This window comes from Rhinoraja longicauda, chromosome 23 (genome assembly GCF_053455715.1).
Source record: "Rhinoraja longicauda isolate Sanriku21f chromosome 23, sRhiLon1.1, whole genome shotgun sequence".
Lineage (NCBI taxonomy): Eukaryota > Metazoa > Chordata > Chondrichthyes > Rajiformes > Arhynchobatidae > Rhinoraja > Rhinoraja longicauda.
The window spans coordinates 23,915,575-23,941,444 of record NC_135975.1 but is presented as its reverse complement, the minus strand read 5'-3'; the positions used below and the strand labels follow the sequence as shown (position 1 = coordinate 23,941,444).

Below are 25,870 nucleotides of genomic sequence, written 5' to 3'. Positions count from 1 at the left end.
CACCCCTTAAACACGGGAAGGGGAATCACCCCAGGGGCCACATGAGTGACAAGGATATTTTGTTTAAAGACTGGGTACTGCACTGTATGTACGCAGAGAATGCATGCAGAGTTTCTGCACAATGTTTGTGTTGTATATATATTTTATTCTGAATAACGTTTGTCTTTGGAAAATCATACGGGCAGCACTGGGATGCAATGGAAACTCTAGGTGCAGCTCCTCATTTTCAGGGTAGACACATGCTAGCTGTACAACAAATTCAATCATATAGTCTTACAGCAGGATGAATATGTGATCTTTTTCCCAGGGTAGGGGAGTCAAGCACCAGAGGGCACAGGTTTAAGGTGAGAGGGGAATGATTTAATAGGAACCTGAGGGGCAACCTTTTCACGTGGGTATGTGGATCAAGCTGCCAGAGGAGGGAGTTGAGGCAGCTACAATAACACAATTTAAAAGGCATTTACACAGGTACATGGATGGATGAGGTTTAAAAGCATATGGGACAAACACAGACAAATGGAACTAGCTTAGATGGGACATCTTGGCCAGCATGATGAGATGGGCCAAATGGCCTATTTTCCAGCTATATGACTCTATTGCTTGTTGTGTTTGCATTTATTATTTTGTGACATTTGGTCATGTTTACATAAACTTTCAAAGCGTTCTGAGTTGTGCTGATCTGTGAGCTTTCTGTGATTTTCCCTATGCAAAACCATTCTTTTACGGATGTGAATTATTTACTTGAACCCATCATCACTTTGTCTGGCATCTTTTTAAAGTATTAATGAGGTGCCAAACTACTCCAAATACACCATAATTAAAACAAAATCTGGCACCAGCCACTTAGGGATATTTTACTGGCAAAGCATAAAACCTTGGTTGGAGGTGAGTATGAAGGATTATCTGACACAGGTGGCAAAGGGGGGCAGGAAGGTGGTGAGCTTCAGGGCAGAATTGCAGGCACTTTAAGATATAGAATGAAAGGCCGAGCGCTATTCTTAAGTGTTCTGAGGCATTGTGTAACCAGTGCAGCATATAGGTCAGCGTGCGTAGGGAAAGAAATTAGTTGTTGATTATTAATGTAAATAGGTTATTTTGTTTTAAGTATGGTTTGGGGCTAGCTATGATTTTTTCTGTGCCTTTTTATACCTCTAGTTTCCCTATCCTCGACTTTCAGTCTGAAGAAAGGTCTCGACCCAAAACGTCACCTATTCCTTTTCTCACCATGTCACTCATATGCCGCCGAGTTATTGTGTCTATCTGCAGTTCCATCCTGCATGTGAGATCTTGACCATTAAATAGAGTTCATTACAATTGATGCAGCTGGTAGAGCAGTTGACTTGGGTTCAATCCTGACCTCGGGTGCTGTCTCTGTGGAGGTTACAAGCTTTTACCACCATGGCGTAGATTTCCTCCAGGTGTTCAGCTTTCCTCTCACACCCCCTAGGCTTGTAGGTTAATTGACGCTGCAAATTATCCCTTGAGTGGAGGGTGTGGTTCAGAAAGTGGGATAACATAGAACTAGTGTGAACAGCTGAACAAATGTAAACGAGGTCTCGGTGGGTCAAAGAACACTTTTCCATGCTTTATCTTTCAATCAATCAATAGTTTGCTCACCACAGAATTTAACCAACAAGCCTACAATTACTTAATTTAATTATTTCTCCTTTTTTAAACAATGTATTAAAAAAGTTAGCAGTGTTCTAATTCTTTAGCATCACTCCTATAGGCAGGGGAGTTTGGAAAGTGATGGTTAGACTCTCCGCAATTTTCTATCTCTTTAATTTTCTGGATATATCTAATTCAAGTCCACTGATTTATTAACTTTACAAAATACTTTGATACTCCCACTTTTCCTATGTTGATTCCATCCAATGTTTCATGTTGTTTAACTACAACGTTAGCACCATCCTCCTCCTTCGTGAAGAGAATCACGAGTATCCATTAAATAGAGAATCACAAACATCCATTAAATAGAGAATCACAAGTATCCATTAAATAGAGAATCACGTATCCTCCTCGCCTCCACAAGGAGGATTAAGTTATTCCCAATAGGCCATTCTCTATTAAAAAACTGAAATATTCTTCTTGTGCTCTATTGTTAAGTTTATTGATTCTTTTTTCTGATCAAATAAATTGTAACAGGCACAACATCAGAACTGTAAATATTCCACCACTTCCCATCACCAAGAGCCTTGAACAGAAACAACATTTTAAGCTTTTTAAGAAACTATTATTACATTTGATTGAAGATAATAAATCTATCAAAATATAATCCAGATTATTTCCCAAATTTAGTTTTAATATTGCATTTAAAAGCTTTTCATACAAGATTTTGAAACATTAATCCTTGGTACAGTAGATGTACATGTACAGCAGCGATTTATTTATCTTTTCCCACAATTTTGGCATTTGCAGGACTTGATTGCGGTGTATTTGATTCTCTTGGTGCCTCCATTTTTACATCGTAATTTCAAACTCATCTTTTCAGTAAAGGCTGCTTTGCAGCACTCGCAAAAATTGTCCATGCGGTTTCTTTTGAAGTCATACCTTGAAAAATATTTGCATAAAGATGTAGGACAAGTCTGTTAATTAATTATGACAATGCTACATTAGCCTATTCTCGTAAAGTTTTTATGGCTGAATACTGCAGCCTGCATTCCTACATTATTACCTTCTGGTCTGTCAACTACTTAATTCTTGTCATCTTTGTTTTCTAATCCCTGCACGTTCACTCTCCACCCTGTATACATGTAGTTTTCTCCAGCCCTACAACTTTCAGATCTTGAGCCTCTTCCATCTGTGCAAGTGGCCTATTGAAGAACCTTGATCTTCATTACATCGTAAAGGCCATGATTTGCCTTGAACATTTTTAGTCTTAAAACTGCCATGCAAGTCATTACTGTTGCAGACCCATTATGGAATAGTTTAAATACACTATTTTAGTATTCCTGTTCCTTACCTTAATAAAATGCAAGTTATTTCCATCCCCTCAGCTGCTAACTCTATGTTTCTGTCAATGCAGCAGTCCAGAGATTGAACCAATGTTAAGTGTAAAGTTGCAGGAAGTTGCAGTGGCAGGGGTGGGAATGAAAATAGGAACATGACTGTTTCTTGTGGTCAGCAGTGGGGGATGCCCCCACTGCTGCTATCCTCCAAACTGAATTCACACTTACTTATTGCAATCTTCCCAATGGGCGTTTCTGGAAGCCTTTGAACTATCTTTAATCGGACTTTATCTTGCACCAAATAATATACCCTTTATCCTGTATCTGTACACTGTGGACGGCTCGATTGTAATCAAGTATATAGTCTTCGCAATGATTGGATACCACGCAACAAAAAACTTTTCACTGTACCTCGCTACACGTGACAATGAGCAACACTAAATTAGAACCAGCTGGACGGAATTCTGAACATCTGAATTCTATATTGGGGACCAAGCAAGACCTACTACTACATGCCAAAAACTATATAATAGACTTGCCTTCAACCTAGCTAGAAAAAATGTCAGTTATATGGGGCAATGACACCAGACTCCCAAATTTCTACTACTTTTTATCCATTTAACTGTCACAATTTCAGGATTATCTGGTATCAGGGCTAAGGGTAGGAAGGAAGGGTGGACGTGCTCCCAAGATAGTTTGAGATCATACAGAATAGATGGGGCGCAGAACAACCCAGAGGCTATTGGTCTGTACTCTGAAAATGTTAAACTATCATTTAAAATCAAACGCCCATGAGAATTGGAAACAGTCAAAAACAACAACGAAATGTGACAATTTAGCAGGATATAAAGCAAATGATCACAGATGGATCCGTTTTAAATTTCATCAAGAGAAATTATAGCCCAGGTTACATTTGAACTCCGAATGCTCATCATATAGCTTTCTAATGCTCTGTACTACTCTTTGTTTGCATACAAAAAAACATAACAAATCTCACTTACCGACTTGATGATGGACAATGTCCTTGACATTGGGTTGCTATTAAGGTTGCTTTACAATTTCCTTTTGTTATTGTTTCGTTGAATTTATTGATTGCGCAATAACCTTAGGAAGGGAAAAGTAAATCAGACCATGTGAGAAGTGTGGGTCTGGGCACCTCGACAAGTGTGTATATGTTTATTTGTCTTTGAATTCATAATTTTCAAACATCATTACATGTGTTAAGTTATAAAGTAGTTTGTTCTGTAAGTTAACAGTATATAGAGAGGTATGATATTGCATTTAATGCAATAAGGAGGCACTGAAATATGTCACAAAATAACCAAAATCAAAAGCATATACATCTCAAAAAGCCCCAGATGAAATCATAATTTTATGATCAGTAAATTACCAATTCAGCAGCAAAAATACATTGGTACTTTTAATGGTAAGGAATGTGAAGTGATCAGTTCATGGTAGAGAAACTACAGATGTTCGAGGGGCAGAGAATTATTGCTGGCTCTTGTAATGTTCCCTGTAGGTGTCAGGTGCCAACTTCACTGTTGTCCAGTAACCATATGAAATGTGTTGTGTAGATGTCTGATATGAAATTCCCTCACTTCAATAACATGCAAGGGAAGAGAGATCCAATGAGCACAAGCCCAGAAAGTAGATTATATCAGCAGTGAAAATGGAACTGAAAAAATATACAATTTTAACAAAAGCTGAGAACAGGATTGAATTGGATAAGAAAAAAAGGAACTTAAAAAAATGTACAACGGGAGCGTGGGTTTTTGAAACTGCATCTTGTAATTTCCTGTTTTTACCAAAGCACAGTCTGATTGAAATTATTTCTGAGAATTTCCTTTCAATCAATAGAAGTGTTGGTCCTTCTTTAGTTAGTCAGTGATTGTGTAGACATTTAACTGTTTCATTTTTGCAAGACAGTATTAACAGTTTTCAACAAATAATGGAACAAACTATCAATGTTTATGTAAGCTATTAAAAGGGTACCTTGCGCAATGCATATAAAACAGCAACGATTGACATAGGCTCTTTGAGACTGAAAATAACAAAATATTAACAGTTAATTTGGTAAATGTTGATCTTTATATATACAGCTTTCAATTAATTCAAAACTCTATAATCTCTATAGATCAAACCTCCTTGACTAACATACGTGTTGTTAATCATCAGTTCAGGTGCATCCCTAGCTACCAGAATAATGATATCATTAGAGGCCAAGCACCCATTCAGATCAATGAATTTGGGAAATCAGTAAACCGGGAAGGAGAAAATATAATTTTTAGCAAATTGTTTAAGTATTTCAGAGTGCAGAATAAAAATTAAAACCTATCCAAGATTAAGATAGAGCTGAAATATCATAAACAGCTTTTAATTTAAATTATTTTCATTCTATTCTGAAATATTTGTTTTGCGAAAATCTATCCAGGTACACTAAATCAACTTTTTAAGCCAATTGTTCAAAGACATCATCAATAATTAATTTACCACTTCTTGCACTGTATTCATGATGTGTTCATAAACACCTACAATGTCCATTGAATATACTTGATTATACTTAGCACAGCTGCAAAATAGTGCAGCTTTGAGGAATGCAATTTTGGGATTGAGATAGACTGCACCTGCACAGAAATTCCATTCCAAGCATGTTTCATTTACTTGCTTATGTTTAAATGGCCATAAAAGAAGGTTGTATGATTGCTTCACAGAGGATAAACAATTAAAATAAAAGAATAAATGAACAGTAGTATTAGTCTCCCTAAAATTTCATTTTAATCTACTCTGATCACAAGACCATAAAAGACACACAAAATCAATCCCATCAGATCTAAAGAGTATTTTATAAGATTCTGTACTTCTGAAGGATTTATAGAATGATTAATTCATTTGCCTTGATGAGATTGACATGCTTTTAATCAATACTGATTCTCACATACCTCAGGGCAGGTTTCATCGTGAATGCAAGACTGATTTCTGATTAAAACTCCATACAGAGTACATGAATATGAAATGCACGGATCTGTTGGATCTTCCCACGTCTCACCAATCTGTGAACAAAACCAGGAGGGCAAAATTACATGGCGGGCACTTCTTACCATTAAGAGTACATCACATCCAACAGAGTGTGTGTCTATGTAAATATTAATGAAAAAATTTAATTAGATTTCACAGTACAACCAAATTCCCGTTTTTTACACCAGCAAACTTACTGAACAAATGTATTTTATGCTTGATGGAAAATAAAAATGTTAAGGCCTTAATATTCTTCTCCCACCCTGGTCGAAGCCGAAGATAGCAAATTACTTCTTCACTTCACCAGGTTATTGTGTGCCTTGACAATCTTCAGCAGAGCTATATGGGTGCTAACTTTCAATCCATGAGCTATTTGTTTATTGGTTCACACAAAATATGTTTTAATCTCACTGGACGTGGAAGAATAGGTTGGTTTTGGACATCTGGTCATCAGGTTCCTAGGATTTCACTTCCAAGTCAGTGCCCCTCTGTTATTGTGGGAAAACAGGTCGAGGGTTATAAACAATCTTAGATAAACTTGGATCAAGTACATCTGCAGGGAAATTCATCCAGTATTGCATGTTGGAGATGCATTCTACAAGGGTGTCATGAATTCATTACATTGGGAACCACAGTTGAATAAGCAACGTGGAAATGCTACAGGAGCTGCATGGTGGGGCAGCTGGTAGAGCCGCTGCCTCACAGTAACAGAGACCCGGGTTCAATCCTGACTTTGGGTGCTATCTGTGTGGAGTTTTTCAAGTTTTCCCTATGACTGCTTTGGTTTCCTCTGGGTGCTCCTGTTTCCTCCCACATCCCAAAGACATGCGGGTTTGTTGTTAATTGGCCTCGAGTAAAATTGCCGCTAATGTGGAGGCATCGGGATAACATAGAACTAGTGTAGATGGACGATTGAAAGTTAGCATGGACTCAGTGGGCCTGTTTCCATGCTCTATGTCTAAAATAAACTATCATTTGAAGAATTACAATGCAGGATTTTGGACAATAAAGCACCCAAAAGAACACAGAACATAAAGATTTCAATGGGGATTCTTGTCCTGCAAGTCAGGAAGCAAAATGCTCTTGTGTAATTGCTTTTCTGATTTCATGTTCTGAATTGTTTCTTAGTAATTTTAATATATCAATGTGTCTGTAATCATTATTTGGACTTTTAAATATTTCTACTGATGGTTTCCAGACAATTTCGAATTAGAAACTGTTTTTGTACATCAGCATTCCTAATCTCTTTCCTCTAGCAATACCATTGCTGATTGGTTCAGGGAAAAAAACCCTCAACATTTGGGAGTAACTCAGAGAGGCATAAGTAGGGTATAGTCAGAACCGTCTTTACTCAAAGGTGGAAATGTCACCTTCCGTCACCATATCTGGCAGCACAATAATGGCATTTAAAAGGCTTTTAGATAGGCAGTGAATGGAGGGATATGGATCACATGCAGGCAGTGGAGAATATTTAACCTGGCATCATGTTTGGCAAGAACTTTGTGGGCCGAAAGACATGTTCATGTTGTATCGTTAAGCATTTTTGAACACTCACCTTTCTTGGCCGTCCTAAATAATCATGGCAACCTGCAATAAAACCAAAAGAATTGTTTATTAATAAATGTATAACTCAAGCAAACACAAAGTGCTGGAGGAACTCAGTGGGTCAGGAATTATTTGTGGAAAGAAAGGACAGTCAACATTTCAGATCAGGACCCTTCAGACAGAAACTGCCTGACCTCTTGAGTTCCTCCAGCATTTTGTTTTTTGCTCAAGATTTCTGCATCTGCAGCTTCTTGTGTCTACATATATAACATAACTGTTCTCTTCATAGTATTTTGCTGCAAATTTGTTTCATTACTACCTCCCAATGTGGTTTTCTTCAAGATGTCTTCACCAAATAGCAGCATCAAGACTATGGAAGATGAGAATGGCAGGAAGTGGTCGGCAGCATATTTTCCTGCTTCACATATGCTTTTCCATTTTGATTATTGTATCATTTCTTGAATAATCTTTTATAGCTACAGTATATGCAAACATTACCTATTCCTTCATCTCAAAGAATAGGTGGGTGATAATTAGAGAGATTGGCCCTTCTCAATAAGTCCACCTCTTCTCCTCCTCTACCAGCGGCACGCCTGGTAGAGCCGCTGCCTCACAGTGCTAGAGACCTGCGTTCAATCCTGACCTTGGGTGCTATCTGTGTGGTGTTTGCATGTTCTCCCTGTGACTGCATGTGTTTCCACCGGGTGTTCCGGTTTTCTCCCATATCCTAAATATATGTGGTTTTCTAGGTTAATTGACCTCTGTAAATTGCCCCTAGTGTAGAGGGAGTGGATTGTGAAAGTGGGATAACATACAACTCGTGTGAACAGGTGATTGATGGTCGGCTTGGACTCAGTGGGCTGAAGGGCTGTTTCCACGCTGTTTCTCTAAACCCAAAAAAACTATCCATTAGGCACGTCCCTCTAAACAATTGAACATTATGGGACATACACAATCACATCCCACTGGCAATTATGATAGCCCGCAGATATTCCGAATGTATACAACAAACAATTTCATAAACCTACTTTCACAAAAAGGAACACATTTGGATCTGTCTTCAGAAAAGACCAATCCATCTGGACAAAAGCAGCCTTCCTCAGCTGGGTTGAAAGTCTCTCCAGCTTTCACCACACTGGAAGAAGAGACAGAGGCTTTGATTTAATTTGACAATCAAAGACAAGGATTTAATTAAATAATATTATAGTTCATGACCGGATAACTGACATGGATATGAATTTTAAGTTGAAACATGTGAGCATTATACTTACTTATGTTCACAATAGTCACTGTTATTCCTCGCACATGGCTTGTATACCAAACCTTCATCGCAGGTATAAGCTTTGGAATTTATAAAAAGTGTATCAGTGCAAATATGGACAATATGTCTAAGTAAAAAAGGCATACAATTTAAATATATATCATCAAAAACGACTGTCATGTTAGCAAAAGTCTAGTATATCCAAATCTTCATCTGACACATACCTAGAATCCTACTTTCACCAAATAGGACATGAAACCTCTGATGAAGGTTTTATACATCCTACGCAAGGTTACAAAACAGATTTCCAGACATCCTGAATCCTCTCAATTAAGAATTGATAAGTAGGCTGAAGATATTAAGTCTCTGTGAGGTATAAAGCACTGTTTAGTGTGAAACACTCAAAGATGTAATGCTGAGGGTTTAAGGTGCAGGTGAGCTCACATTGGGAATATTGTGAGCAATTCTGGGCCCCATATCTGAGGAAGAATATGCTGGCATTAGAAAGGGTCTGGAGGTGGTTTACGAGAATGATCCCAGGGATGATTGGGTTAACATATGAAGAGTGTTTGATGGCTCAAGGCTTGTACTCATTGTAGTTCAGAAGGATGATGGGGGATATCATTGAAACATACCAGATAATGGAAGTCCCAGACAGAGTGGATGTGGAAAGAATATTGCCAGTAATGGGAGAGTCTAGAAACTTCAGAATAAGACAGAGTGGAGAATGAATTTGTTTAGCCAGAGAGTGGCGAATCAGTGGACTTTAAGCGGAGAAGATAGCTTCTTGATTAGTAAGGTTGTCAAAAGATATGGGGAGAAGGCAGAAGAATGGGGTTGAGAGGGAAAGATAGACCAACCATGACCGAATGGCCTAATTCTGCTCCTCTGTCTTATAGTCTTTGAACCATTGGTCCAAGAAGAGTATTCATTTTTGTCATTTTTGTTAGAAAAAACTGCTTTTTGTATCTTGTTATGTTTCCTCTGAACCTGAAAGTAAATATATCTGTTTTCTTAAGTACCTGATTATCATCCAGATTCGGGATACTTACTGCATTTTCCATTTGTGGAATTCCTCCAGTCCACACACACACCTACACTTGCACAGGCCAAGGCAGCAGCTTCCAAGCTGCTACAGTCAGCAGTGGAATTGAGAACACAGTGGTCATAGACACAACTCTTGACAAACCGCTCCAGGTCAATCTTGCTTCTGCATTCTCTAAATGGTCTGAATAAAGAAAAAAAATAAAAATTACAGGAGATAACTGATGAAAATAAAATAATTTGGCACAAACATTGTATCTTATCTATTCAACCTGAAAAACTAGCCAATTTAAAATTGAAGCTAACAGAAAATAATGTATTTAGTTGTTTTGATACAACTATGGTTTTAGTTTACTGGTCTTGAGTTTGCTCAGCCTACAAATTAAATTGAAACAGGTTTCTTGATTAGTCTCACATTTAAAATGCAACATATAATGCAAACAATTCTTGATGACTTCCACCAATCTGCCTCCTAATTTGTTCACACTTAATTCTACAGCTTTCTGAAGACTTGAATCACATATGACACCATGTGAGTTTTGCATACGTTGACCTCTTCATGTGGCTGTGGAATCCTAAGGGGCCCTGGGGCTGCACCCTCTGTTTCTAGACTCTCCCATTACCTACCGGGTCCGCGCCGACAAGCAATCCCCGCTTAACACTATCCTACAGAAACTATATTAACACTATCCTACAGAAACTATATTAACACTATCCTACAGAAACTATATTAACACTATCCCACAGAAACCATATTAACACTATCCCACAGAAACCATATTAACACTATCCCACAGAAACTATATTAACACTATCCCACAGAAACCATATTAACACTATCCTACAGAAACTATATTAACACTATCCTACAGAAACTATATTAACACTATCCCACAGAAACCATATTAACACTATCCCACAGAAACCATATTAACACTATCCCACAGAAACCATATTAACACTATCCTACAGAAACTATATTAACACTATCCCACAGAAACCATATTAACACTATCCCACAGAAACCATATTAACACTATCCTACAGAAACTATATTAACACTATCCTACAGAAACTATATTAACACTATCCCACAGAAACCATATTAACACTATCCTACAGAAACTATATTAACACTATCCTACAGAAACTATATTAACACTATCCTACAGAAACTATATTAACACTATCCTACAGAAACTAGGGACAATTTTTACATTTACCAAGCCAATTTACCTACATACCTGTATGTCTTTGGAGTGTGGGAGGAAACTGAAGATCTCAGAGAAAACCCACACAGGTCACGGGGAGAATGTACAAACTACATACAGACAGCACCCATAGTCGGGATCAAGCCCGACTCTCCAGCATTCTACTGCTACTTCTGAGATTAGTTCACTTATTCCAGGAATGAATTAATTTAGGGTTCAGTGAACTAATTTAGGGCAGCACAGTGTGATTAGTTCTCAGGAGATCTCAGGAAATAAAGCAAGATGGGAGGTAGCAGCTAGACTGTTAGAGGTGGTTATGCAATTGCCCTGGGCTGAGCAAGTACTACTGGCCTGGAGTAAAGCACTAAGCCAAAGCACTAAGCACTAACCACTAAGTACTAAGCCATAAGCAGTTGAATGTAGTGGAAGATATGTCAAGTGTGAGGCTTGCATTTTTGCTGCATCTTTTAAAGGTCATCTCAGTCAACATCCAATTTGACAAAGGGTATTAAGGACCCACTCTGCGTATGCAATAGGAAAAATGCCAGCTTGAAGCAAACTATAACAGCAACACCCTGCATTTATACCAACAATACAGTAAGCACATGTTGCAAGAATCTTAACATTTAAAATGATCCTGAACCATATGAGAAGATACTAGAAAAGGTGTCCAAAAACATCAAAACCATAAGTTTTAAAGAGTTTCTAAAAAGGGGGAGAGATCATAAGAAGCAGGGCTTTAGGTATTGAAGTCAGAGGCCTCAGGATCTAACATGTGAATTCATGGGTGCCATTTTCAGTGCGAGAAATGTCTTATCTGAAACTGCAACATTCCCTCAGTTCAGGACTGGATTGTCAAACTAGATATTGTGCTCACGTTTGTGATTTAGAGGTAAGAGTTATACTTAATGAGCCCTAGATAGGTAGAGAGAGGAGGAGATGGAATAAATGCAGATGGATGTGCAAATCATCACAATCAGTTATCCTGAAAGAAAATAAATGGCAAGAATGAGGTCACTTACTCTCCTCGAATGAGATCACAGATTGTTCTGACACTGGGGCATGTTGGTGGAGGAGGAGGGGGAATACAGGGAACATTAGTGGGAGCTGAATCGCAGTAAGGTTTACTGAGATCATCAACTTTCCAATCAAATGCAGTTTTGTGACAACAGTCAGAAGGCTCAACTTTGCCATTTTTTCTAGTGCATTGGTCTGTGGAGCAGGATCCTAAAAAAGGAAGAGATATCATGTTATGAATTAAATAAGGCACAAATTAGCAGCAAGATTTTGGAATGTATGAATTTACACAACTTTATGGAGTCTTAGAATTCATACCACATTGGCCTTGAGTGTTGTTAAAGAAGTATTTTTCAGGTATTCTGATCTTAAAGGCATGACGGAAAGCATCAATTACTGTTCGAATGTCAGGAATAAAAATACGTGTGCTGGAGCCTAATTTTGTAATGCTAAATCCTTTTGAATTGTAGGGAAGTTTCACTTTTATTCCATTGACCGTTAACTGTGAAAGGAAAAATATAATAATTGTGAAAATTAACACAAGATTCAAAAATCATGTTGTACAGTGTTTTGATCATGTCTATAGATGATGCACATTATAGAATTAATATGTATCATAAAGTAGTTTCTGGCAATAAAATAATTAAATTGTTCACTTCAAATAATTTGTCAAACAGCTCGAGAGTTAATGTGTTCAAAAATGAAAAGGTGCAGAACATAATTTAACATGGTTTGTTTAGTCATGTCATGAATTATTTTATTAGACAAGATCTTTGCCATATTATCAGAGAGTGAAATGAGACAAGAAATCAAGACCCTCACGATGATATCGGGGCAACACAGTTTTGCTTCATTTTTAAAGTTCACATCTTGGATGTGGGCGCAGTTGGTGATCCCAGTGTTTAATGTCCAGACTTGAATGCTTTCAAGAAGGTGGCAATGACCGTATTGAGCTGCTGCAGTTAATGTCGAAGGTTCCTTGGGGACATGCTGGGCACAGGTTTGGGATGGTTTTCACAGACTGTTTGGCAAGTTGCTGCCTTACATTTGCAAATGGTACACGTTGTTTGATGATATGAATATTGAGAGCAGTGCATGGGCTGCTATGTCCCGTTGTTTTTGCTTATTATTGTATCAAAATTAATCAGGGCAACAGAGTAGCCCTTCGCTGTCCTGACCTGTGCCTTGCAAATGGTGGAAAACCTATAAGGTGTCAGATTCAAGTAGATTCTTACTCACTTTAACCTCATCTTTTGAATCATCTGGGGACCCAAATTAATCATAAGTGAGCAACTTCATTGCAAAACTGGGGTGAGCTTTGCCAGTTTTGAGAGGAACTTCCTGTGTTGCCCACATCCAATGAAATGAATTGAAGAAGAGTACAAAGCCTTGGTTAGATATAAATCCCAGCAACGATTGAGCAATTTTATGTACCTTAGATTTAGAAAGACATATTGACTTTGGAGGCAGCACATTGTGAATCAAACTGATATTTGAACTAAATAATGAGGCAAGATTATATAAATTCTACAGATAGTCTTAGGCTGGGTGAAAAATCAAACCAAACTTTACTAGGATGCATTTAGCAAACTCGTCTGCACACACAATCTGGTAACAGTTTGGAATTTCTTGCAATTGGCAATTGATGTGAATACTTCTAGATAACAACTCTTAATACAAAGAATAGAATATTAGAATATTGGCAACAATATAAAGGAACTCACCATATATTCTTCCCCAGTTGAAATATGCACAACATTTCCATTGTAAGAGATAATTAGGCCTTTTGGGCACGAGTTCTTTATGAAGGGGATGCAAAAATAATTATCCACCAGAACTGAGAAATTGTACTTTGGGATTTTTTCTTCCACTAGTGTATATGTGCAGTTATCAAAGAAGTCGTACGACAGACCGCCAAATGTGTTATAATGAGGATCTCCCCATACTTCACATTCACCTAGAAATAAATAAGAATAAAATGTAAAAAAAGTCTCAGTGCCAATAGGGTGGATTTTCCACCTTTTGGTGGGGATGTAAAACAGACAAGATTGGATCAGCTGGTCTTTACGTAGTCAGTGCAGTGCATTGTAAATTCCAATAAATGGAAACAGCATAGGTGACCAACAAATTAACATTTTATGTTCCAACCAAAGGTGAAAACTCTTCCCTTGATTTAAAGTAACTTCAATTTAGCAGTAATTTGAATAAATCAGTGATACTAACAGTCACATTCCCACTGCTCACAACATCCGTTTTCAGTGCGAACTTTCACAGGCTCCATATTATTACCACATGTTGGTTTACCCAACTCTGGACAGACCACGGGATCTATTTTAAACAGATTTCCTTTCAGACAGGTAACAATTGTGCAGTTGTCCTGCCATGATTCCAGACACTAGAAAGAACATTATAAATAAAATAATTAAAACTTGACACACTTCACTAAAGCAACCGTTTGTGCAATTCTGGCAGTTTAAAAATAATTTACTGAGTAATTAAGTTCCTTGATTCTGCTAACTAAATTTTTCCAGAATTGCAGAATTGACAACCACATTTAAACTAAAGATCATTTCCAAATTTCTGTCAAAAGAACAGGAACAATGTTTTGTTGAAACAAGATGATGCCAGATAAACAATACAAAAATAGAACATGGTAACAATTGCATGGCATCCTATAGGTGACATGGGAACCCAAGTGTTACTAAGGCCTTTAATTTAAAGGCAGCTTTGTAAATGTTACTTTAATCAGAGACCAGCAGGTGGGGAAACATGCCCTTACATGCACTACAATTTCCCAGTGGTGCAGTGTACCTAAGAATGCACCACAACCTTTTGCAGGCAGTTCATGTCAATTCAGTGCAATGATAAAGCAGGTAAAGGCTACACTGTGACTGAGCATATGACTGAGTTTTTACATCAGTGGCATTTCCCTGTACTCGCCCCATATCCCTCATCCTCTTAATATCTAGATACAATCAAATGGCCTTCATGCCCAGCTAGTCATGACAACTAGTTAATTCCCAGCATTTAGGGCACGCCATACAGATTACATTTCAATCTCTATGAGTAAACAAAGGACAACAAATGAAGCAACAATCTGTGGACAACTGTGCAGCATGTTTATGATAAACAATGTCAAAAGGTGGAATATGACATATAATCAATCATTGTATTGATGATTCATTTGAAGCCACCAAACCTCTTGCAACTGGAGATGCAAGAAAATGCAGATGCTGGAATCTTGAGCAAAATAACAAAGTGCTGGAGAGCGAGGTTAGGGGGTAAACTTATGGATGAATTCAATGTTCATACCGTTAGGTTGTAAGCTACCCAGACGTGATTTTGAGCAGTGACCACCAGTTTCTACTGTCTTTTGAGTGTGTGCCTCAGATGGGGCACAGTGTCCACCCTCAGAAATAAAACAACTTTCCTCCTTTCCAATTCTTCCACTGAGCGCAGTGTCCCAAAACTTCAGAGCCTATTCTCTAGCATGTTGGGTCTATCTTCAGTACTTCCTTGGCCAACCTTCATTATAGGTCACCGGCCAGGGTCAGCTTCGCCAACAATGCACATCCCAGATAAGTGGTATGGAATTGGCAATGAATGGCTTTGTTTTGCTACAACAATTACACATATCTTTTGATACTAAACTGGAATGTTGTTGAGTGTATATTGGTTTCCAATATTAAGAATGAGGTAACCGCACAATCGCAGAGATGGAGGACAAGATGGAATGGGGCAGAATCTGCCAAGCACTCAAAGCACTTCTGCCAGGTTTCCCTTTAAATTCTACTGAGTAGAGTCATGGAATCATAGAGGAGTACAGGACAGGACAGGCCTTATTCATGCTGTCAAAGTTGACATATTGGGCTAGTCCCATTTGCCTGCATTTGGCCAAGAGCCCTCTAAACACTTCCTATTTATATATGTGTCCAAATGTCTTTTAAAAGTCAGAATTGTATCTACTTTTATAGCTTCCTCTGGCAGCTCATTCCAGATACTGACCAGGGAAAAGTCACCCCTGCTGTCTCTTTTAATACCTCCCCTCTCATGTTAAGCCTAAGCCCTCTAAATTTAGAATCATTTTTTGGGGAATAAAAGACTGTGACTGTGCACTTTATCCGTGCCCCTCATGATCTTATACACCTTAATAAGGTCACCCCTCACACTCCAAAGAAAAAGGTCCCAGTCTATCCAACCACAAAACCTTTCAAAATACCAACATGTTAACATTGAGTGAGTTTTGTGTAGGGTCTCTTCATAAATATTAAAATAATAATTTAATTGAGAAAATCCACAATATTTAGGAAAGCTCCCAACTAAATTGCAGTTGAAGTTGATGACCAACATGACTAGATTTCCTTAATTATGTTTAACGTCTCATATATAATCAATGTTCTAAGAATTGAATCAGATTTCCTTACCTTCCTTGGTGGGTTTGAATAGCAAAAACATGATTCCGGTGGAATGTATGTGACTTTCGTGATTGGGGGCTCATAGATTGTGGGAATTATTGTGGTTGTACTGTGCTTTCGCTCACAGCACACCCTAATTCTATAGTCCAGACACATGAGGCGATCTTTGGGACTCTGGTCAGTGTAATTGCAGATCAGCCCTTTCGTTCTATCACAAGTGACAATGTCCTCTGTTTTACTGATTGGTTGCTGTGGGAACTTGACAGCTTCGCAATTAATGTCGCTTATTTTATAGGGAAAGAAAGGACACAGGTGTGGGGGTAATTCTTCCAACAGTTCATAATCGCCTTTATCCTCAATAGATGGCGTGTTGTAATTAAACCAGTGTGACCATTCTCCATCGCAAAACAGTTCTGTGAAATAAAAGATGAGCCTATCAATATCGTCAAAGGCATACAAGCTTAGATGTTTGGCGGGTCATGGTGACGTGGAATCCTGGCCTTTTGGTCCAGAACCTGTTCTGAAGTTCATCTGTTTTGAGATGGTTATGCCCCCCTGGCTGCAAGGACGATATGTAAATTAACGTGGCCAGTCTCAACCCAATTTAATGAGTGCTTAAATTCACAGAACAAAATTGTACACGATTGAAAGGTCAGCATGGTTCCAATTACACTCAGCCGTGTCAAGAGAATGAAGGCTGCAAGCAGCAGAAATTTCAAATTGATTTTGAAGTTTGTCTTCTTCTGCAGAAATGGGATGGTGTTGGATTGGGATGGAGTCTAGTCTACCATGGCAAAGTGAGGTGCAAAGATTCTGAAGCTGTCCTTTCAATATTGACAGGTTTTAAATGGCTGAGCATTGAGGTGAGTTTGAAAACTCAACTGCTACTGCAGAAATGAGGCCCAGGCTAGTTTAGATGCCTGGCCTCATTGACATGCTTTGTTTGAAGGTAGAGTCTGACCTTTCCTCAGAATGGACTGCTCTGCTTAGACTTAACACTGTAGGGGTCAGCTACGTCATATAATTACTTGCATCATTTTCTGAAACTTTAATCTTGGTAGAGTGGTGTAGGCAGGGGAATGGGCAGGGATCAGTTTGAAAGCTGAAAGGTCAATGTCAAGGCAAGGAACATTGCCACTTAGTAATTAGATGCCAGATGGGAGAAAGACTCAACATCAACTTTCTTGGGCATCATTGAAACCTGAATGGAGCTGACTGAATCTCATTGGCCAAGTACTCAAATGACAGTGAAAGGCCTTACTGATACATGAAATATTGGTTGTTACCAGTAGTGGTGCTGTGAACAGGATAACTTGTAGCTGTTGTCACTGTTGGATGTCTTTCTAAATAAAACACAAAATAATCAATTAGTGGTAAGAAAGCAAAGTCAAACGTTTTGATGAAACTTCAACTAAAAACTTCATGGATACATCTTGAGTTGATTAAACGGATTGTTTTCTTACAGATGCTTGTGGACTTTAAGACATTCAAGCCTCATGCAACCTCCCCAGCTGCCTGCCTTTGAATTAACATTCTAAGCTGGTTGCTGACTAACCACATTAAAATCAAAACCCAAAACCAAACTGGACTGGTTCTTTCATTGCTTGATGTTGAGAAGGTCCCATCCCAGCCCGATCCCACCCCAAGTTCTATTTACTAGAGGTTAGAAGACTGAGCATGGATCTCACTGAAATGTGTAAAATCATGGTGGGACAGATTGTTAAAGGTGTTCCCAATGCAGGGGATGTCCACAGCCTGGAGTCACAGATAGAGTCTATGAATCGGACAATTGGGACTGAGGTAAAGAAAAATGTCTTAACCAGCATGGAATTCTCTATCACAGAAGGCAGTTAAGACATTCAAGAAGGAGGTTAGAAAAATTATGAATAACTCTAGAGCTCAAGGGAAATAGAGAGAAAACACAGAACACGGTACTGAATCTGAGCCTGCTCCATCTTCAATATGATCATGGCCGATCATCCAAAGGACAACATGGTTGATCCTAACTTCAGTATTTCAGTGATTGATCTCACTTCTCGTTGGTTTCTTGAGGCTTCCCAGCAGGTCTGCAGATAAATACTGATGAGGTAATGCATACATCTAGTTTTAATGGAATTTATTATTTTCCAATGTCTTTATCTTTATTTGTTTTCATTTATTTTTAATAGCTTCTAAATATTTGATTCAAGTTATTCAAATGTGATGAAAAGGTCACTTTACTGCATTAGCTGTCAGAAGGACACTAAGATAATCCCTGAACGAGTTCATAAGTTCATAAGCCATAGGTGCAGAAATAGGTCATCTGGCCCACTGAGTCAACTCCGCTATTCAATCATGGCTGATCTATCTATCCCTCTCAACTCCATCCTCCTCCCTTCACCCCATAACCTTTAACACCCTTACGAACCAAGGATCACATTGTAATGCCTGAGGCATAGTTTTGGCTTACAGCCCCCTCTATTTAATTGACTGCCCATGGCAGAGACATGCAAGTGCAGAGGTTTATTACAGCTGAAGAGTTAGTGCAGATGATGACCATGAAGTCTGGGCTTGATCCAGTGTTTCAGATCCATTATGTACATCCAAGGTTGAGATAATTAGATTTTTGGATAGCAGGAGAATCTAAGGGACGGGGGTTACTTCCTGTCTCTATTCATTGTGAACAGAATTGCTACACTTCTTGATAAGTGGTCACCAATGAGTTTGAGAAACAGGATGTGGTGAATATTTAACTTGATGACAATTCCAAATAACTTTGAGGGATACCTTATCAGTTATCACAGTCAACTAATACAATCACACCTCAATGCTGAAAAGAAAGTCAAGATGATGACATTTTGAAAGGGTTTTTTTCTTTGAATTATGTGCAAATAGTAGAAACAAAGAACTGCAGACGCTGATTTACACAAAAGATACAGAGCGCTGGAGTAGTTTAGTGTAGAGATATAGCATTGAAACAGGCCTTTCAGCCCACCAAGTCCACATCGACCAGTGATCCTACACATTATGGACAATTTATAGAATCCAATTAACCTATAAACCTATATGTCTTTGGAGTGTGGGAGGAAACCAGAGCACCTGGAGAAAACCCACGTGGTCACAGGGAGAATGTACAAACTCCATACAGACAGCTCCTGTAGTCAAGATCGAACCTGGGTCTCTGGCACGCAAGGTAGCAACTCTACTGCTGTACTACTGCGTCGCCCCTAAAGTAACGCAGCAGGTCAGGCTATCAGTCTGAAGAAGGATCCTGGATCCAAAACATCACCCATCCATGTTCTCTAGAGATGCTACCCCACCTGCTGAGTTACTCCAGCACTTTGTGTCCTTATGTGTAAACAGACTTCGTGCAATATACAAATGGCTGTTACTTACTAGATGTAGAGCTGATGGTTGTCGTGGTTGTTGCCATTGTTATTGTCGTGGTTGTTGGCGTCGTTGTCGTGGTTGTTGGCATTGTTGTCGTGGTTGTTGGCGTCGTTGTTGTTGTCGTGGTTGTTGTTGGCGTTGTTGTCGTGGTTGTTGTTGGCGTTGTTGTTGTCGTGGTTGTTGTTGGCATTGTTCTTGTCGTGGTTGTTGTTGGCGTTGTCATGGTTGTTGTTGTCGTGGTTGTTGTTGGCGTTGTCGTGGTTGTTGTTGGCGTCGTTGTCGTGGTTGTTGGCGTTGTCGTGGTTGTTGTTGGCGTCGTTGTCGTGGTTGTTGGCGTTGTTGTCGTGGTTGTTGGCGTCGTTGTTGTTGTCGTGGTTGTTGTTGGCGTTGTTGTCGTGGTTGTTGTTGGCGTTGTTGTTGTCGTGGTTGTTGTTGGCATTGTTCTTGTCGTGGTTGTTGTTGGCGTTGTCATGGTTGTTGTTGTCGTGGTTGTTGTTGGCGTTGTCGTGGTTGTTGTTGGCGTTGTCGTGGTTGTTGTTGGCGTTATCGTGGTTGTTGTTAGCCATGTTGTCGGCATTGTTGTCATTGTTGTTCTTGTTGTTGGCATTGTCGTTGTTTTCGTTGTTGTCGTTGTTGGCATTGTCGTTGTTTTCGTTGTTGTCGTTGTTGGCATTGTTGTTGGCGTTGTCATTGTTGTTGATGTTATTTCTACAGAGTAAGAAAATCATTTCAACTAATTGCATTGATTGTCATTGACTAAGTTTTACCATTCATAATTGTATTTTTAACACTGGTTGAATGCAAGTTCTCCGGTAATGTAGTCTCCTGTCAAAAAATACATTAAAAAGCAGAAGCAGAATAGTCCAGTTACCCTCTTTACCCAGTTACCCTGCTCCTCCATTCAATGTGATCATGGATGATCCATTCTTGGCCTTAACCTAATTTACCATGCTCGATTAAATAGATTACATATCTGGCAATCTTCACCTTGAATCCATTCAACAATTCTGTCTCCAAAGCACTCTTGAGATAGAGAATTCCAAGAGTTCGCAACACTTTGAGAGGAAATTTCTCCTCCATTCATCTGAAATGGATAACCCCCTCATTCTGAAATGACGTCCACTTCTTCCCGCTAACCCTACAAGGGGAAACATCCTCTCAACACCCACCTTGTCAAAGTTCCTCAGAATGTTACTTGTTTCTGAAAGGTAGACCCTCAATATTGTACATCCAATGAGCATAGAGCCAACCTGCTCAACCTATTTCATGTCATTCGCTAGGAAAGTAGGATGAAGAAATTAAGCTCTAAAAAGAAATACACTGTTCTGAGGCCACCTAACTCCAATAAACAAAAACACAACTGCTGTACTTGCATTTGGAGCAGTGAAAGATGGTCAATCAGATGAAATAACCGAACCAGGATGACCTGAGGAACACAGTTTTGATTCCATGATATTATTTTACATTCTTAGTGTTAATATTGAAGGGAGATCATTTTTAATAACTGAAGATGTGTTATTTATTAGGAATAACACCTCAATGCACCAATCTCACTCGGAGCTTCACAAATCAGAAATGTGATCATGAATATTCCTGATTTGGGATCCCATCCTGCTAAGGGTTAAATCAGCAGGAGAAATCCTAGAAGCAAATTACAAGGAAAAGATGTTTCGATAGAAGAATGAAAGGCTTACTTCACTAACTACTCAAAGACCAATCACAGCATTGCACAGTGGAAAGGGGCTTTGCATGATCCCAATTCACCGTCACTTACCAGGTACATAGCTGGTGGTTGATGTGGCTTTGGTCAATTTCTCTGTTGATGCTGTGGTTTCTACAGAGCATTTCAATCATTTCTGATGCATTGTGAGGTTTTATTTGTCTCCTTCAGTTTTTAGGACACTGTTGTATGATGCTGAGCAGAGAATTGCAAAACTGAGGCCTCTAACCCACCACCTTTGTAGTAAAATCACTTCAGTGGAGAATTGCTGAACCTTTGAGTATATTTGCTATTGACAATATTGAAGTTCCATTAGTTCATAATCCTTGCTGGTGCGCCACCAGAATAGATTACTATTACCTTGCACAGTTCCCCAGCATTAATTTACTTAAAGAATCCCACCCAATCTTCAGCACAAGTTCTGCAAGGCAGCAGAGCTTTCTGCAGCTGAGCTGGCACCTTGTGAGGAGAGCAACAAAGCAGTTCAACTCACAGGGCAGCTGCAATAACCTGCTCTGCCAGCTCAGCCAAATCTCAGCGATCAGAAATTTGGCAAGAATTAGGAAACCGTCAAAGACTTTACAAAAAATCTTGAATTTGTTTGAATTCAAATATCAAATATAAAATACATTTAAATTAAAAGAAATCCAACAAATAGTTTCACAGAGCATACAGCACAGAAAAAGGTTATTTGGCACATATGGTCCACACTGACCATCAAACATCCACCTCTGCAATAATCATACTCCAACCCATGTTGTTTATGCAGAACTACTATCAACTCCCCCCCCCCCCCCCCTCCAGATTCTACCATTCATTTACCCACTCGGGCAATTTACAAAGGCCAATTACCATACTGACCCACACTTCTTTGGCATGTGGGAAGAAATGGAGCACCCAGAGGAATCCTAGGTGGTCACGAGAAGAACTTGCAAATTTCACTCTGCCATGTTCAATATAAATCCTGGTTGACAGATTGAATCCAGTTTGCTCAAGATATGAGGCAGCATCTCGACCAGCTATACCAAACCACCCAACCACTGCTCAATTTAACATTAGCCATTACACGCCCCAACAATTTGTCAATCAGAATTGATACTGTTCGTCAACATGCCTCATCACACCCAGGCATCTTTCGCAATGTTGCAAACCTCAGATCTGACAATCTGCACCCACACAGAGCTATGCAGCAATGGCACTGCTTGCTGAGAACCTCCCTTGTCAGGAATGTAGGTGTTGAAGTGTTGAGATTATGTAAGCAACATTGTAAGAAACCTGCCTCATGGATTTACAACATAACATCCACGGTAAAAGCATCACCGAGTCGAACAATTACACAGAAATTGTTCAGGTGAACCATTGAAACTAACTTTCTGTTACCTGCACAATTTTATAAAATGATACAACTGTACTGACTGACCATTTGCAAGGTTTAAACCTGTTGTCACAAACTAAAATTGAGGATGGGATAGCAGAGCGCTCAATAGAGGAAAACATTTTTAAAGCAATAATTTGAAAGAAAAGTTTGAGATAGGGCAAAACTAGCTGGCATTTATTTCAATGCCAATTTACCTAGCGTTGAGGACATAGAACAACTAGAGAGCGATCCTGAGCTGCTACCTGCATTGGAGACCCTTGGACTATCTTTAATCAGACTTCACTGGTCTTTAGCTTGCGTTAAATGTTACCCTGTTTATATGTATCTTTACACTGTGGACAGTTCGATTATAATCATGTAGTATATCTGCTGACTGGTTAGCATACCACAAAAAACTTTTCACTGGCAAGCAATAAGTCAAACTCTTGGAACCTCCAACTGGAGGTGTTATTGTGTAAAATGCTTTCTGCATACAGAATCGACAGCAAAGCTATTGACCATAGTGTCATCTACTCCCAGCTACAGAGCAGACAGCCCAACAGGTCGATCGTTATCTATTTTAGTTTAGTTTAGTTTAGTTTATTGTCCTGCTACATCTGGCTAATCTCAAAAACATATGTTGATATAACTACCAGCAGGATTGGTTTGCACAGATCTCGTAACCCACACCCATTACTCCAGTTTTCTCCCTTTCCCTCCAAACAGCCTTCCTCACCGTTTTTTCCTTTGCAAGCTGCAAATCCACCATCCGCACTCCCTGATCTCCTTGGCAAATCTTGCCCTATCAAATGCTGACTGTCAATAGATCACCGAGCTTCTCCCATCACTACAGTATATTCTGACACATGTAGGAATGGTCCCTCTTATCCTTTAGTTTATGATAGATAATTACATTAATATTGTATCCTTTGCCTAAAGCAGGCTAACTGAATTTGGTAACTGAAGCTGAAGGTGACTGGGATCTGGTTAAGAACACAACCAGCAAAATCTTTTATAATCTCAAGATTGAAAAACAAGCGTGGCCAAACAGGTGTACAATAGAATATACAAATCCAGCTGAAACATTGATGAGGATATCAGCAGGGCTAGAGGGTTAGAATCGTGTGATAATAAAGAGATGGAAATAAATAAATGGCAAATGTGGTGCAAGGTTCAACAGCTGTCAACCACCTACTAGTTGTGGAGCTGTTGGTTGTTAAGGATATATGCGGCACCTTTACAGTTGAGGAGGGGTAGGAAAAAAACCTGCAGATGCTGGTTAAAATCGAAGGTAGATGCAAAATGCTGGAGTCATTCAGCGGATCAGGCAGCAGCTCAGGAGAGAAGGAATGGGTGACGTTTCGGGTCGAGACCCTTCTTCAGGCTGAAGGGAGGCACGGTGACACAGCGGTAGAGTTGCTGCCTTACAGCGAATGCAGCGCCGGAGACTCAGGTTCGATCCTGACTACAGGTGCTGTCTGTACGGAATTTGTACATTCTCCCTGTGACCTGTGTGGGTTTTCTCCGAGATCTTCGGTTTCCTCCCACACTCCAAAGATGTACAGGTATGTAGGTTAATTGGCTGGGCAAATGTAAAAATTGTCCGTAGTGGGTGTAGGATAGTGTTAGTGTGCGGGGATCGCTGGGCGGCGTGGACACGGTGGACCGAAGGGCCTGTTTATGCGCTGTATCTCTAAATCTAAAAATCTAAAATGACTCAAGCATTTTGCGTCTACCTTTACTGCTGATGTTGTTTCTATAAAACATAAAGGATGTCACAGTCGGTTATAATGCATACTGTTGCTCTATGACTTTGTATCAAGTTCAACTTGTTAATTTTAATTTTCAGGATACAGATGTCACCAGCAATACTGTACTGGCATTTATTGTCAATCCACAATTGCCCCCATATTGAGGAGACAAAGGCAAAATTTCCATGCCTAACAAGAGACATACCTGAAATAACATCTTTAAATCTCCATGACTGTGGTATCAAGAATTCTCTTGTTCTTGGCCAGATTGTACAATGGAAGCTAATGCCACTACTGGACTGCTACAGCCCCAGCTAAACTGCTCAGCTTAGATATATCTTACATCCTTAACTGGAAGTTGCATTGTAGCTGTGAGAGTGGATGGAGGGTGTGCTACAAGTTAAGCTGGCCTAAGAAATGATAGACTAGTATCACTGCTTTAATGGTATAGTCCTCTTCAGCAATGCAAAACCCTATCTCCCATTAAATCGTCACAGGTGTTGTCGATTCTGTATTGCAGAAAAACAATTCACAATAAACAATTGCATTAATGCTGTACACTTAGAATAAAACTGACTGGCTCAGATTGCTTACAGGATACAAAATGCCTGTAGAATTATCACTGAAACAGAATAAAATTCCTAATACCCCTTCCATTAAATACTTTATTGCACATGGCTGTCATATTTACCAGAAAATGTTGTTGATGTTGTACATGAAGTTGGTGTTGGTAGAGGCTCACAGCAAAATCGAATTTGATAGTCAAGACATAACTTGACTTCCTTCAAAGGCTCTTTGGTGACTCTGCAGACCAGTCCTATGTCTGGGTCACAGGTCACATTGTCTGGTGATTCACTTATTGGCCACTCAGGGAAATCGCTAAATTGGCACTCGACTTTATAAATTTTATAGTAAATGGAAGGACACACATCTTGCCGTATGGATTCCAGTAATTCAGTATCGTCTGGGCTTTCTGGAGATGGTGTGTGGTCATTATACCATGCAGACCAGCCACCATAACATGTTCCCTCTGGAAAAGGAGAAACCAAAGATCAGTTCATCTTCGTTTAAATGTTAATTAATCAAAAGTACCGAATAAAATAGCAAAATAACTTTTCCCCATTTGATGGTATTCCTCAGTACTGGCAAACTTTATAGCTGACAAGACCTCTAACCAGACATTGAAAATAGAACAGCACATCACAGAGATTTCCCTT

At 39.2% G+C, this 25,870-nt stretch overlaps 1 protein-coding gene across 1 annotated transcript in view; it reads right to left on the bottom strand.

The window, feature by feature from the left end:
* Positions 1-2,099: 2,099 nt before the first annotated feature.
* The window catches only part of LOC144604787 (mucin-5AC-like), a 94,922-nt gene continuing 71,151 nt past the window's right edge, over positions 2,100-25,870 (bottom strand). Inside the window, exons 46-61 of the mRNA XM_078419445.1 lie at positions 25,345-25,683; positions 19,832-20,533; positions 17,743-17,799; positions 16,466-16,869; positions 14,265-14,436; positions 13,766-13,998; positions 12,360-12,543; positions 12,047-12,251; positions 9,822-9,997; positions 8,780-8,849; positions 8,537-8,643; positions 7,519-7,550; positions 5,888-5,998; positions 4,941-4,989; positions 3,950-4,052; positions 2,100-2,550 (exon numbers count right to left, since the gene is read on the bottom strand). Of these exons, the coding sequence (XP_078275571.1) occupies positions 2,388-2,550; positions 3,950-4,052; positions 4,941-4,989; positions 5,888-5,998; positions 7,519-7,550; positions 8,537-8,643; positions 8,780-8,849; positions 9,822-9,997; positions 12,047-12,251; positions 12,360-12,543; positions 13,766-13,998; positions 14,265-14,436; positions 16,466-16,869; positions 17,743-17,799; positions 19,832-20,533; positions 25,345-25,683 (3,107 nt within the window). The 3' untranslated portion in view covers positions 2,100-2,387. The remainder of the gene's footprint in view (positions 2,551-3,949; positions 4,053-4,940; positions 4,990-5,887; positions 5,999-7,518; positions 7,551-8,536; positions 8,644-8,779; positions 8,850-9,821; positions 9,998-12,046; positions 12,252-12,359; positions 12,544-13,765; positions 13,999-14,264; positions 14,437-16,465; positions 16,870-17,742; positions 17,800-19,831; positions 20,534-25,344; positions 25,684-25,870) is intronic.